Source organism: Carassius carassius, chromosome 41 (assembly GCF_963082965.1).
Source record: "Carassius carassius chromosome 41, fCarCar2.1, whole genome shotgun sequence".
Lineage (NCBI taxonomy): Eukaryota > Metazoa > Chordata > Actinopteri > Cypriniformes > Cyprinidae > Carassius > Carassius carassius.
Window position 1 is genome coordinate 18,329,861 of NC_081795.1, and position 14,109 is coordinate 18,343,969.

General features: G+C 38.1%; 1 protein-coding gene across 4 annotated transcripts in view; it reads left to right on the plus strand.

Moving 5' to 3' along the window:
- LOC132122917 (cell adhesion molecule DSCAML1-like) overlaps positions 1 to 4,706 on the plus strand; it is a 142,825-nt gene extending 138,119 nt beyond the window's left edge. For all 4 annotated transcript variants that reach the window (XM_059533417.1, XM_059533419.1, XM_059533420.1 and 1 more), the window contains exon 33: positions 468 to 4,706. In XM_059533417.1, the coding sequence (XP_059389400.1) occupies positions 468 to 1,000 (533 nt within the window). In that variant the 3' untranslated portion in view covers positions 1,001 to 4,706. The remainder of the gene's footprint in view (positions 1 to 467) is intronic.
- Positions 4,707 to 14,109: the final 9,403 nt, after the last annotated feature.

Below are 14,109 nucleotides of genomic sequence, written 5' to 3' on the forward strand. Positions count from 1 at the left end.
GGTTGCACTTAGCAGCTGCATACTATGTCATGTTTAGCAGGTTTTAATAGGTGGCAACAGAATCCGTGGTGCCGGGAAAGACACGCACATCACCACTGCTTGGCGAATTTCGGTACTGTGTCTTGCTGCCAGTGGGGAGCCCACAAATCAATATAAATAAATATCTTATTTACTTAAGCCCTATTCGCACAGAATTAGTATTGCCTGGTGACCTCCAGTGATTTGTAATAATTCCAGAGGTTGTCTATGATCTTAATCCCATTTGAACCGGCCCTGTCTGTAAATTGTAAAGTAAAAATTCCCCCGCAAAAGACCTACCATATTTCGCTGAACACCAAGGTCCTGTGATAATATTAGTCCTGTGCAAACCAGCATCTCTTGATTTGACCTGGATTTGGGGAGTTATATATCATTTTTTTCTTTTTTGCATTTCTTGTCATTTTAAAATTTTGGCCTCTTTTCTGCAGGTGAGTACTGTAACCTCCCCCTCTACATGAAGACAGACCCTTTCTTCCGAAAGCAGGCGGAGCTGCACGACCCCTGCCCTGTGGTCCCGCCCCGCGAGGCCTCCATCCGGAGCCTTGCAGCCCGGGCATACCATACGCAGGGCCGCCACATGACATTAGACTCCTCCAAGCAGCAGGCCCTGACACTGAGCCACGGTGGCCTGAGCAGCCTGACCAGCTCAGGGGCCTCTGGTACATCGGGCCCAGCTTCAAGCGGGGCCGCTGGGAGCTTCAGCATCAGCTCAGGCACGGCCACCCTGCCCCAGAGGACTCTCACCATGCCCAGCACCTCCTCCACCTCCTTGGCCCCAAGCGGGGCAGCAGCCGCTGGAGCAGGAGCCAGCACGAGCTCTACGGGAGGCAGCGGCCCGACGCCTGGCAGTTCCAAGGTCGGGGGATCCAGAGACTCTCTGCTAGAGAGCAGCTCATCTGGCCTGGGCAGACTGCAAAAGCAGAATGCTGGGGCATACTCAAAATCCTACACTCTGGTGTAGCTCAAACACACATACAGTACGTTTAAACACACACCTGGAGTCTGGGCAGGGGCGGAAATTAACCATGGCGGGACAGGGGTCTCCCTCTCTTTTCCTCTCGGTTTCCTCTTTCTGCTCTCCTTTTTTTATTCTTCTGTTCAAGCTTTTATATCTGGCCTTCTCCAGGATAAAATATGCCAAACCCCAGGACCTTTTCCCCTTTTCTCTTTTCATAATTGTGTCCTTCTCTCTTGCTTTCTTTCCCACTCTCCTTTCTCTTCTCTCTGTCAAAGACATCTTGGACCTTATGCACGAAATGCTTTCCATGTGCACTTGTTCATTTGATTTCACAACTTCAGAAAATAGGGAAAAAAGCGGTTTTAAGAGATATATCGTTTCACATTAACCTGTCTAGATGTGATAAGGCGGTCAAAAAAAGTGTCTCTTTTTATGTCTCTCATACTGCAACGCATTGCCTTGGAAAGCTTATGCATAAACAAATCGACCACGGTGTCCCCCTTCCGCCCCTCCTGACCACAAAGGTCAGGAAAAACAGCTTGAAGATGAAAGGCCCGACCACATGAATCGAGTTTTTGGGATTTTTTCATGCAATTGATGACACAGTATAGAGTGTTATTGACTATTTTGTAAACAAACAAGAAAAAAAATTGTGAAAAAAAAAATAATTCTGGAGCCATTTTCACTGCGGACGTATGGTTACAGTACTTTAATTTGTTTTGTTCGGTTTTCTATTTTCGACATTTTGAACTTTAGCACTAAGGAGGGCCGGGTGGATCCACTGAGCTTTCTCAAGCTCGTTTATGTGTGTGTGCCCATGTGTATGTGTATGTGTAAATATATAGGCATATACATGTGGCTGGCACACACCTTTAAAGGACCCCTCGACCAGGCCTGCACACTTGGTCTCTTGGCATCAGATCGGCTTGGAGATGCCAGGTGCTGCCCACTGAGCTACTGAGGTCTAGAGTCCATCTGAAAATGGGGGGACAAGTTGGAGAGAGTATTAAAAGGAAAGACATATCTCCCTTTTCATCATCTCTCGACTCCCTTTGATATGAAAGAAAGGCTCTTTTTTGTTTTTGTTCGTTCATTCATTCGTTTGTTCGATTGTTTGTGATTGATGCCATATACTTATCACCCCTCCTTCCCCACCCAGACCTCCCCCAGTAAGGTTAACACTTCCTCTGTCGCACTGTGAACGCCTAACAGCCTCTTCTGGATGGACCGAATGCAGGCAGAAAGGCAGGAAGAGGGCAGAGAGGTAGCGAGGAAGTAGAGACAGATGGCCATGAACAGAGAAGGAGAGATATCTGCTGTCGCTGTGTAGCTTTTCTGCATTTATTCATTGTTTCTCTTTATCTTTGCTTTGCTTCCCCACATGAAGACTCTAGCGGTCGTTCCTATTCAAAGGTCTTAGAGACTCTAGCTTTAGGTAGCGCAGGGGTGGATTAAGGAGGGAATAAGTGAAATGTAGGAGGGGAAGGTTTAATTCAACCCCTAAACGGATCAAAATGCCTTTTAACCCTCCTCTGTTCACTCGGTTTCCAAAGCAAAGCCCCATCACAGAGAAACTTCCAAAAATCGACAAACTCTCCCAATGATTTCAAAGGAAAAAAAGTACTACATCAGGGCTCCTGCAATACAAAAGAAAAATATATTGCAATGTTTGTTGTCAAAATATATACATATATATTTCTATCTAAAGATATAGTAAATATATACGTGGTGAGAGCAGAGATTTAATGCCATATATAATTGAAAAAGAAAAATGTTATTTTAAAAAAGATTTGAAGACAATCGCCCAGTGGGAGGTGCAGGAGTAAACGAGAGGAGATGTCGATCACAAAACGCTGAGATAAACGGGTAACATAACTAAGACAGAATGAAAAAGAACGACAGAGAGTGTGTTTCGACATTCCGCGGTTGGGAATTCTGGGAAACGACCTTTGAGGTTCCCAAACTAACTTCCTGTCATCGTTATAATCAGTCGGGCTGCATAGTGCAACACGCCTGTATGGTATGAAGGACACATTTATGGACAGTTCCAAACACACTCTCTACAGTTGCTTAGGAACAATGGAAATTTGCCACCGCAACTCCAGCTCATAGATGGACACCTGAATCCATGCACCATCTCTACTATAGTTTAAAATACCCACAGTGCTTTGAGAGCTTTCTGTCAGGTCCTTAAAAAGACAGTTCACCCAAAAATAAAAATAAAAAAGTGGCCATTATTTACTTATCCCCATGTTGTTCCAAACTTGTATGAAGTTATTTCTTCAGTGAACAACAAATGGATATGTTTTAAAGTGTTTTGGCTATACAATGAAAGTAGGGTGTCACAATATTCTGGTTCTGATGAAAGATATACTGGACATAATATTAGAAATAATACATTACATTACCAGTACTATGTGGTTGACACTCTAACATCGTATGTGGTGGTATTGCACCTTGATCCCGGTAAACACAAATCATAAAAAAGTCAAATGAAGATGACGCAGTGTGTAGCTACTACTACCAAAAAAAATCATGTCAGAGCAGATGACAGACGAGAGCGAGACACTCTACCTGCAACCAAAAAAAATGTTTGCTAGTCATCGAGGAAGCATTTTTGGGGGGAGATGGGATGTTAGATGCCCAAGTCTGCAGGAGGTGCCGAACAACAAAAACTTTTTTGTATTCTTTTGTGCAGTTATGGTACCGGCCTCTGCACCCTCCTACACTCATATTTTGAGTGAGATTCATTGGCAAAAAAAAAATTACAATTACTGAACAATATTTGTTCTTCTGAAAATTTCTATAGATGAAGTAGTATACTCATTACTGTAAACTCTTTTGGCCACAATAATTGTGTAGTGAAAATCTGATTTTGTTTTTTTTTGACCGGTCTAAATGAACAAAATTTGGATCCCATTAACTTTTATTGTATGGAATAATTGATGAATAGTGAATACATTTTTGGGTGAACTATCCCTTTTAGGTGAAATTGCTCCTCTGATTATAAAAATTTAAGCTTTCAGCACGTCTGATAGGTCATATCCTATATATCAGGGGAAAGATTGGTACCTTTATGTACTGCATATTTATTGGTGGCTTAGAACATGTAACCCCTGCAGACTTCAGCACTGGAAATAGCACACATTTATTGTTTGTTCAACAGGATTCAGTTTAATGCAGCTGCCTGAGCACATCTCATGTTGGGAAGACTTGACGCAACAAATCCTAAGGTACAGAGTAGAGACATGTCATGTTGGGTTTAAAATTGAGCTGATTGAACGATAGTATATCTATTTATGGCATATGGAGAAAAAAAATCTGACTGTCTGACACCAGGAGATGTTTTTTTGTTGTTGTTTTTTTTTTTGATGGCTTGATAAATTAGGATTGTGTTGCGGTGTACAGAAAGTTGTGTAAGATAAATACATTTGATCACAAAGATCTAACCCAAACTTGACATAGAGTTGCGAAGAATGTGGAATTGTTTTAAGAACAGTAAAAGAAGTATGTGTTCTCCTTATTGCTGCTCAAATGCCCACTGTCTGGGTCACTAAGACTGTCTGATGGCAGACGTGCCCAGAGCATTTTGCCATGAAAATGTTTCATTAGGATTAGACCGAAATCTATATTATTCATTATTCAGTATTCATGCCTGTTCAGGTGAAACATCTTGTGAAAATGTTCCCTTGACCACCCAGAAAGCCCCCACGTCGCAAGACGGTTGCTGACTTTTTTTTCTTTTTTTTTGCATTATTTATAAAAATATATGTATCCAACATAGTTTTTTGTTTGGTTCTATGATGATTTATGTTGAAAAGAAAATGCAGTTGTGTTGCGCAACAGGGCAGGCCTGTTTAACCAGTCGAATCAGGGACCCCAAAGCTCCAACCAATCACAGGAGAAGCTGTGTGGAAACGGGGTGGAGTCAGGAATAGACATCCATCCCCACCCGAATGATCCGATTAGCCCCTTTTCCTCAACCATTAAAAATTCCTGCTATACCCAAGACCTCCCTGTCAGCATAATTTCTAATCTACAAATAAAGACTCTTGTATATATATAACGGTTTTGTATAAATAATTACTATTTTCGACATCTCCATTAGCAACCAGAGCACAATTATAAGTCTGGTTAAAGGTATAACTTTAAATGTGAGGGGATTAAAAAGACAAAGAAGTATAAAATCTAATAAAAATTACTTTACACCTTGACTTACAAAATGGGGCACATAAACCCAGACCAGATGTCTGGTGTTTGAATTATTTTCTCCTTTTTATAATTTGTCTTATGTTTTTATTCATTTATGTTGTTGGTTGAATTTTGTTTGTTTTTACTTTTGTTTTCTTTCTACCTTTTGGTTAAATTGACAAAAAATGGCATTGCATGCTCTGAATATTTTGCTGGTTATTAAAAGAAAAAGGAGAAAAATAAATAAAAGGGGGGTAAAGGTAAAAAAAATGTGGAGGGGATTCCTAAACTTTTATGGAAGAGTTTCTTCAATTTGCAATTGCTTGTGTTTAAATATACAGATTTTTCTTTTTTTATATATATATATATGAAAACAAAACAAAAACAGAAAAAGAGTACTCCAACACCTTGTGCAATAAAGCTATCTTTCTATGAATAGTGCCTTGTCCCTTGTGTGATTTTTTTTATATGTAAAATAAACATTATATCTATCTAAAGGGATGTGACATACAGCCAAGTATGGTGACCCATACTCAGAATACGTGCTCCGGATTTAATCCATCCAAAGTGCACACACACAGCAGTGAACACACACACACACACACACTGTGAACACACACCCGGAGCAGTGAGCAGCCATTTATGCTGCGGCACCCGGGGAGCAGTTGGGTGTTCAGTGCCTTGCTCAAGGGTACCTCAGTTTTAATGCCGGCCCCAAGACTCGAGCCCACAACCCTAGGGTTAGGAGTGAAACTCTCTAACCACTACCTATCGATCTATCTATAATTAGAAAACAAATAATAAAAATTAAAACTGCAAAACAAGTATCCATATAGCAATATTCCATAATTTATACATTAAGGTGCACTCAGTCATTTTTGTTCATTAATTGGTCTTGAACTTATTCTGACATTAATATGATGGGAGCATCAATAATACAATACAGCAATAGGCCTAGTTGTTTGGTTACCTTACCAGTGCCAGTGAAGATGTGAAGGGAATTGGTGGGAATCGATCTCAAGTAGCCTATCCATCCATCCATTCATTTTCCAAACCACGTGTCCTGCGTAACGTCGCTGGTCCTATTAAAACTTCTATTGATGGTCAGTCATGCTTTATTTACCACGCGAAGGTGTACAGTGATGGAAGTTTTTGAGATAAAATAAAGAGTTATGGAAGTGTACTCTCGGAGGTCATTCATAACACCAATCAGCTGTTGCTTCGCGGCCATATTTAAATGCCTATACCGCCAGCTGTACGTCAGCGGTCAAGCACATTCGTTTACTTGAATGGGGAATGGAAATTGTCTTTAAAACCGTGGAAGATTATCTTCCAACAATAAATTCTGACATTAAAATAAATTGTGCCTCCTCAGGTCAAATCGCACGCAGTACAAAAAACCCCTAAGAGTTTTTGGTTAATGCGCATGCGCATTGTAAAGTAACCCACATGGAAAGAACCTATATGTGGATATATGCACATATATGAAAACTATATGCAGTGTATATGCACATATATGCTGCATATATGCACATATATTATAATATATATGCTGCATATATGCGCATATATGCTGCATATATGCATATATATACTGCATATATGCTGCATTTATGCCATATATATACTGCATATATGCGTATATATACTGCATATATGCTGCATATATGCGTATATATGCCACATATAGGCAAAACTGAGGTGCATATATGTGCATATACAGGAAATATAGGTCTCCTGTATTGCTTCTTCATATCCACATGTAAGCCCTATACATACAAGATATGTCTTCTATATAGCTAATGGCAGGATCTGGTCATTTTGTAGCTCATATCCCATTTTTGACTGTCATACATGATGCCTAGCTCATATTATCAAGGCAAAAACTAAGAATTAACGAAAAAAATTATGCAAGAACTTATGTATGTGTGAACATGTGAAATTGGTATCTCATGTAGTTGGCATGTTATGGAATTTAACTATGGCAATATATTAACATGATATACAGAGCTGGACAGTAACGGAGTACATTTACTTGAGTACAGTACTTAAGTATAATTTTGAGGGATCTGTACTTTACTCGAGTATCATTTTTGGGGAGTAGTCATGACTTTACTCAACTACATTTGAGAGGCAAATATTGTACTCTTTACTCCGCTACATTTCTATCCATAACCGTAAGTACCCGTTACTTCTTCGGCCCCGTCCACACGGAGACGGACCCCCGATCTTTTTTTCCCTCGTCTCAAGAAATATCTGCGTCCACACGAAACCGATGTAGTATACATGCCAGACCAGCATGTGGCGCTGTAATTCTGCCACAGAGATACACTTAAAACGGAGAAGAAGACATGGATTTGCTGCGCGTGGTACACAAACGAACATGGAACAATACATTTATTAATCCTTGTTAATGTTAGCGTTCAGTGTTTGTTCATGTTTTTGTTGCTGTTACGTGATGTAGTGGTGTTTGACTAGGGGCGAGACGTGGGCTGATGACGCCATATTTTCAGAAAATGTACAGATTCGCCGTCGAGAAGAAACGCAAAGGCGGCGTTTTCAAATATATCCACTCTGGGACCCGGTTTCAAAACATCGGTTTCACTCTTCCAAAACGCCAGATCCGTGTGGACGAAAACGCCTATCCGCTAAAAAATTTGTGCGCCGAAAAAAAAAGAGGAAAAAATAAAAATCTCGGACACCCTATCAAATGTCACTGGATAGTGCAGGAAGGAAGAGGAGGAGGAGGAGGCGGCGGAGGAGTATGATGAGGCGCATCATGACAGACCTTCAAAGAATAATAAAGATATTTTTTTTTTCTGTTCAGTTTTTTGTCTTATTTTTGTTCTTGTACTATATTTTTTGTTTTGTACTATTTGATTGATCTTGAGTAAATACATAATGTACATTTCTACATTTTGGACTTTTATTTATGTTGTCTAGCAGCTATGGATTTTAATTTTACTATTATAGGTGAACATATAGGTACATATATATGTACGTGCATATATGTACCTATATAGGTATATGTATGCACATATATATATGTACATATATGTGTAAATATATGTGTGCATATATGTACATATATGTACATATAATATAGGAAAACGGCCAATTTTATATATGTCACATATATTAAAAACCTATATCAAAACCTATATTGAAACATATATGTTTATATAGGTTTTTTCCATGTGGGAAACAAACGCTTTTTACTCTTTCAACAAAAGGGGTCCTACAGTCATATTTTGCGTTATGATCCATTTGAAGTGGTAATGTGTGTGTGTGTGTGTGTGTGTGTGTGTGTGTTCAGTTCAAGGGATTTAGGTAGTGCACATTTAAATCATTTAAAAATAACAATTGTGTCTTTAATTTAGGTGCTTATTTTGTTTTATTTTATTTATTTATTAAAATGGGTGTCTTTTAATTATACACTCATAACTTTTTATGTATTTATTTATTATTTATGATTATTTATTATTATTATTATTCAGATTTATAGCATTATGACATGTTTCTATAATTTGTAGCAGAATTTGTACTTTTGAGCCTTTCACTAGTTCACCAGCAGAGGGAAGAATGACATTACATCTTGGAGGGAAAACTTGGGACTTAAAATTTTATTGAATGTAATTGTACTGTTGCCATGACAGTTCATCAGTTGTAAAAATACACTTTGCTGTCTGCAGGCTATGTACAGTACTTTTCACACTGCGCTTCCTCATCTAGGCACATACCCACATAGTATGTAACTTATAAATGTTTGTTACACTGAGTTTATTCATTGTTACACAATGTAGGTTAAATAAAAAAAAAAAAAATAAGTTAGCTATACTTTGAGGACACAGTTGCACCCAGAATATAGTTCAATTTGAATACAATCTTAAAAATGCAAACAGTTTTTTTAGGGTTAATCTAAAGTAAATATAATTATCTTTTTATTAAAAATAAATTAAAGAAGTCTATGGTTTGCCCTCATTTCAAGGGATGAAGTAAATGTGGAGTAGAGTCCTGTGATATTTTTGTAAATCAGAAACTTGTCTGTGCTTCTCACAGGTGCCGTCCTTGATGGATACCAGGTTTGCATGTGGACAGTTGCTGTGGTTATAGTGCTCAGAAATTAACGTTTCAGAAGCTGACAGTTTGGCCTGGTTGAACTTTTATTTGTGGTCTTTCTGCTTCTTTTGCTGGTACTTCCTTTACTGGTTCTGAATTGTAGTCGCCGCCTTCTCTGCAGAGGTTCTGGTGTGTTCATTACTGGAAGAGGAGTCTGAAAAACACAGAAAAGAATAAATAAAACGAGAATATTTTGAGAATTAGAGGATTTTTTTTTTTTTTTTATATTTTGTGATTTTATATATGTGACAAGATATTTTAATGTATTTGTTTTATTTATTTTTTACAGTTTAGGTTTCAGAATACAATTTCAGAATTGTTCATACTTACTCTTTCTGTAAACTCCTATGCTGTTCCTTCTCTGGCCCTGCAAAGCAAAAAATAAATAAATAAAAGAAAAATTAACTGATAAAATCTTTAATTTTAAAATAAAAACTTTTTAATATGCATTGACAACTAAATCATCCTTAGGTTCAATTATCAAAAATGCGCAATCATTGCTGTGCTATCAAAACATTGTTTTGTTTATTTGAGCATCCTGACCAGCCTTGCATTGCAACAGTGCTTGAACCAATAGTGTGAGTTTGTGGGAGGGGCTATCTATTTTTTAACCGATAGTAGATGGGGGAGTGTTTGGCTTAGAGTCCTGTTGCAGTTCCACTTGGTAATGGCAGTTGCATAGAAACTGCACACTTAAAAATGTACCATTCTCTCCAGGATGAAAATGACTAACTCACCCTAATATTGTTCCAAACCTTAATAACTAACTTTCCTTTCTGGAACACAAAAGAAGACTTTTCGGAAAGAAGTTGTTCCAAATCTGATGTCAGAGGTTATTTTCTGTTAAGTCAAGTCACCTTTATTTATATCGCGCTTTAAAAAGAAAAGAGATTGCGTCAAAGCAACTGAACAACATTATTTAGGAAAACAGTGTGTCAATAATGCAAAATTACAGTTAAAGGCAGATAATCATTGAATTTGGTGATGTCATCATCTCAGTTTAGTTTAAATAGTATATATGCAATAATTTGCAATCAACTCAACGATATCGCTGTAAATGAAGTGACCCCAACTAAGCAAGCCAGAGGCGACAGCGGCAAGGAACCAAAAGAGAAACCAGGCTCAGTTGGGGGGCCAGTTCTCCTCTGACCAGATGAAACCAGTAGTTCAATGCCAGGTTGCAGTAAAGTCAGATTGTGCAGAAGAATCATCTGTTTCCTCTGGCCTTGTCCCGGTGGTCATCTGAGACAAGGTCTTTACAGGGGATCTGTATCTGGGGCTCTAGTTGTCCTGGTCTCTGCTGTCTTTCAGGGATGTAGAGGTCCTTTCTAGGTGATTATCCCCCATCTGGTCTGGATACGTACTGGATCCGGGTGACTGCAGTGACCCTCTGACTAGGGCTGTGCAAAAAATCGAATGCGATTTTCATGTGATTTTCATTATCAACGTGGATATTAAAATCACCAACTATTAAAACTTTATCTGCAGCCAGCACTTACTCAGATGTAAAATCAGCAAACTCTTTAATAAAGTCTTTATGGTGCCATGGTGGCCTTTATACAGTAGCCAGTACAAACATCATACTGGATTTATCATTAACATTTGTTTTCCTAGATAATGTTATAAGAAGCACCATTACTTCACACGAGTTATACTTGAAGCCTGCCCTCTGAGAAATCCTGAAAACATTGTTATAAATTGAAGCAACACCTCCCCATTTACCTTTTGGACGTGGCTCATGTTTATAACCATAATCTTGGGGGTAGACTCATTTAAAATAATGTAATCATCAGGTTTTAGTCAGGTTTCTGTCAAACAGAGCACATCTAGTTCATGATCAGTGATCATATTATTCAAAAAAAGTGCTTTCGTAGAAAGGGACCTGATATTTAATAAGCAAAGCTTTATCATTTGTTTATCCGTATTGCATCTGTTTTTTTTTAATTTGTTGAACCTCAATTAAATTGTTACTCTTAAATTATTTCGGACGTTTTCTGAATTTTCTAGTTCGGGGAACAGACACAGTCTCTATAGTATGATATCTAGGTGAACGAGTCTCTGTGTGCTGAGAATTAACTGTCTTCTGTGACGTGAGGTGGCTAGAAGACTGTCCCCTGACCTGCTGTCATTGACGTCAATGGCATATTTGAAAGCATGTAAACTTTTCTGTGGGGAGAATGATTTCATCCCAAAATCATTTATGTTTGATATATATTATGTCTTGTGGAACACATTTATTATTAGTATTATTATGTATTTTTTCACTGTATGAATAGAGAAGCTAGAATATCAAGAAAAGTATATATATAACAATGACACGTGGCTGAGTAAATGATGACAATTTTCAATTATGGGTGAACAGTCCCTTTAACAAGATTCAGAAAATCTAAAATGCTCTTACACTTTTTCGTACACTCTTACGCTTTGACATCACTATTTCAAGGTCTACGAAAGTGTCAGTGCATCCTTGTGTCCTTGAACACAGTCTTGTCTTGAACACAGTCTTGTCACACGTGTCGCCTTGCACTGTCTTTCCTGCTGGAATGTGTGAGACATGGTGGCACAGACAGATCACGCAGCTGTGAGACGTCTATGCCAGGACATTCTACAGATGCCACTGCAGCGGTTTACTGCGTGATTTAATGTGTCCATGCCATTGGGCTCATGGCATGGCCATTAAGAGGGCTGTACTCTTTGCACAGGCAATTATTTTCACTCAAATGGAAGATGGCTATATCAGAAAAAAAAACATATACAGTAGCCTACTAAGAAATGTGCATGAAAGTGTCTGAGAGTATTTCTTGGATGTTTTTAATTGACTAATTTCTCTTCGAAAGCACTGTATGGCCCGTAAATAAATCTTTAAAAGGACTGTGTGGCCCCTACATAACACTACAATTGATAGGAAAGTTTGATCTCAAACTGGAGACCAAGTAGTTTAGTTGATGTCATATTTAATGGCATCCAGTAACGGTAAACCTATCTGACTGAGATGCTACAGTACAAAATCCATACAGACATTTGAAGTGGTGTACCAAAGAGCTTGAAAGCTATTGCAAAGAAAGTACACTGGGGTTAAAACCTTATTAAATTATTAATTGTAAACCATTAGCATCCTGATTTTGGCAGCACATGCCAAAAGTAAAGCGGCTTTGCTTTCTTTAGTAAGGAGACTTTTACAGGGGATTGTCCCCACATTAGTGTTATGTGCTTTGGATAAAAATGTATGCTAATTTACTACCTTTATACTCTCATATCATCTTTATATAGTTAAGAATTCAAATGGAAATGAATACAAATATTACACTTTCAGAAAAAACAAAAACAAACTGGAGCGGTATCTTTTCAAAAGTTACTTATATTTATTATTTAGGTACTAATATGTACAATTCATTTGCTAGCATACACATTTAAGGGTACTAATTTCCAACCTTTTGAGTTAAGGTACAAAGGTTTACCTTTCGAGAAGGTTTTTTTTTTTGAGACTGTGGACTTTTTTTGCTTCCATAACATGTCTTCTTTCAGACTACTGGCAAAAAAAGATCCAACATGTACATTTATGTGTTATTATTTTATCTATTTGCATCTGTATATTTTCAATTAAAATACATGTTTTAAAGGCTGTTTTCTCAAATGATTGTTATCCATTTTTGTTTTGTTTTTTATCATGCACTGAGCCAGAAATCTCCACTTCAGTAGCTTACTTACACCAAACTTTACAGTTTTTTTCCAATGTATAATCTAAAGGTTTTTCTTTCTTTTTTTTATAAAACATACGCCTATATAACATTCTATTTCTGGCTGTAAATTGAGATCTTTTCAACTGTTCAAACTGTTATTTCTTTCATAATTTTGAGTGTCGCTTTTTTTCTAGTGTTCAGATTAATTAGATAATGCCTCATATTTAAACATGTTTAATGCCTGCATGTTTGAACATAAAATTTTAGAATCTTGTAAAAAAAAAAAACAGTTGTTGTAATGTACTTTGATTAATAAACTTAGGGAAATATGGTGACATCTAATAGATTTTTTTATTATTATTATTTTTTTAATTTTTTTTTTTACCCTGTTAACCTAGCCTAGAAATCTAGACGCACCCTAGCGGCAGCAAAATGTATTTCGCAGCCTAGAGTACAGTCTAGCAACTCTCAATACACCTTCTAGCAGCAAAAACCCAGATTGGGTCAGGCCAATCACGTCGTGTATAGAGCAGGCGGGGCGGGCTTAACATATGACGACAGAGAGTTGCGACGGCTGCCACTTGAAAACAAAGAATGGCGGCTGCAGCTGTCGAACAACGATCTTTTGAATCGGCTTTGGCCGCGACTCTGGAGGACTTGGAGTTAAGTTTCTCTTTAAGAAAAGAGCAAAGAACGGCACTTAAGTCATTTTTAAAAAAGGAAGATGTGTTTGGAGTTTTGCCGACTGGATACGGAAAAAGTTTAATATACCGCTTTGACTACGTCACTTTCTTCGTTGCTCTGATTGGTTGTAGCGCTATCCTATTGCGTGCAGAGGGATTTTGAGAGACAGCCGTTTATCCCGCCCCTCGGAGTAAGCCTCGTCTATGGAGAGTTTCCAGACTAAACATCTTGATGTAAGTCTGGCTGGCCAGGCTACTGTTAACCTGTAGTGCCTTTCCTTAAGTACAGATTAACTAAATTAGATAGCAGTATGAAACAGTCTTGTTGTTTAAGCAGAACCTCTGGACATATAAACAGACTTCTCTTTTATAGACCATAATGCATGAAGACACAAATCCTTCTCCATTGGATTACATGCACCTGAGGGATGTCAAAGCC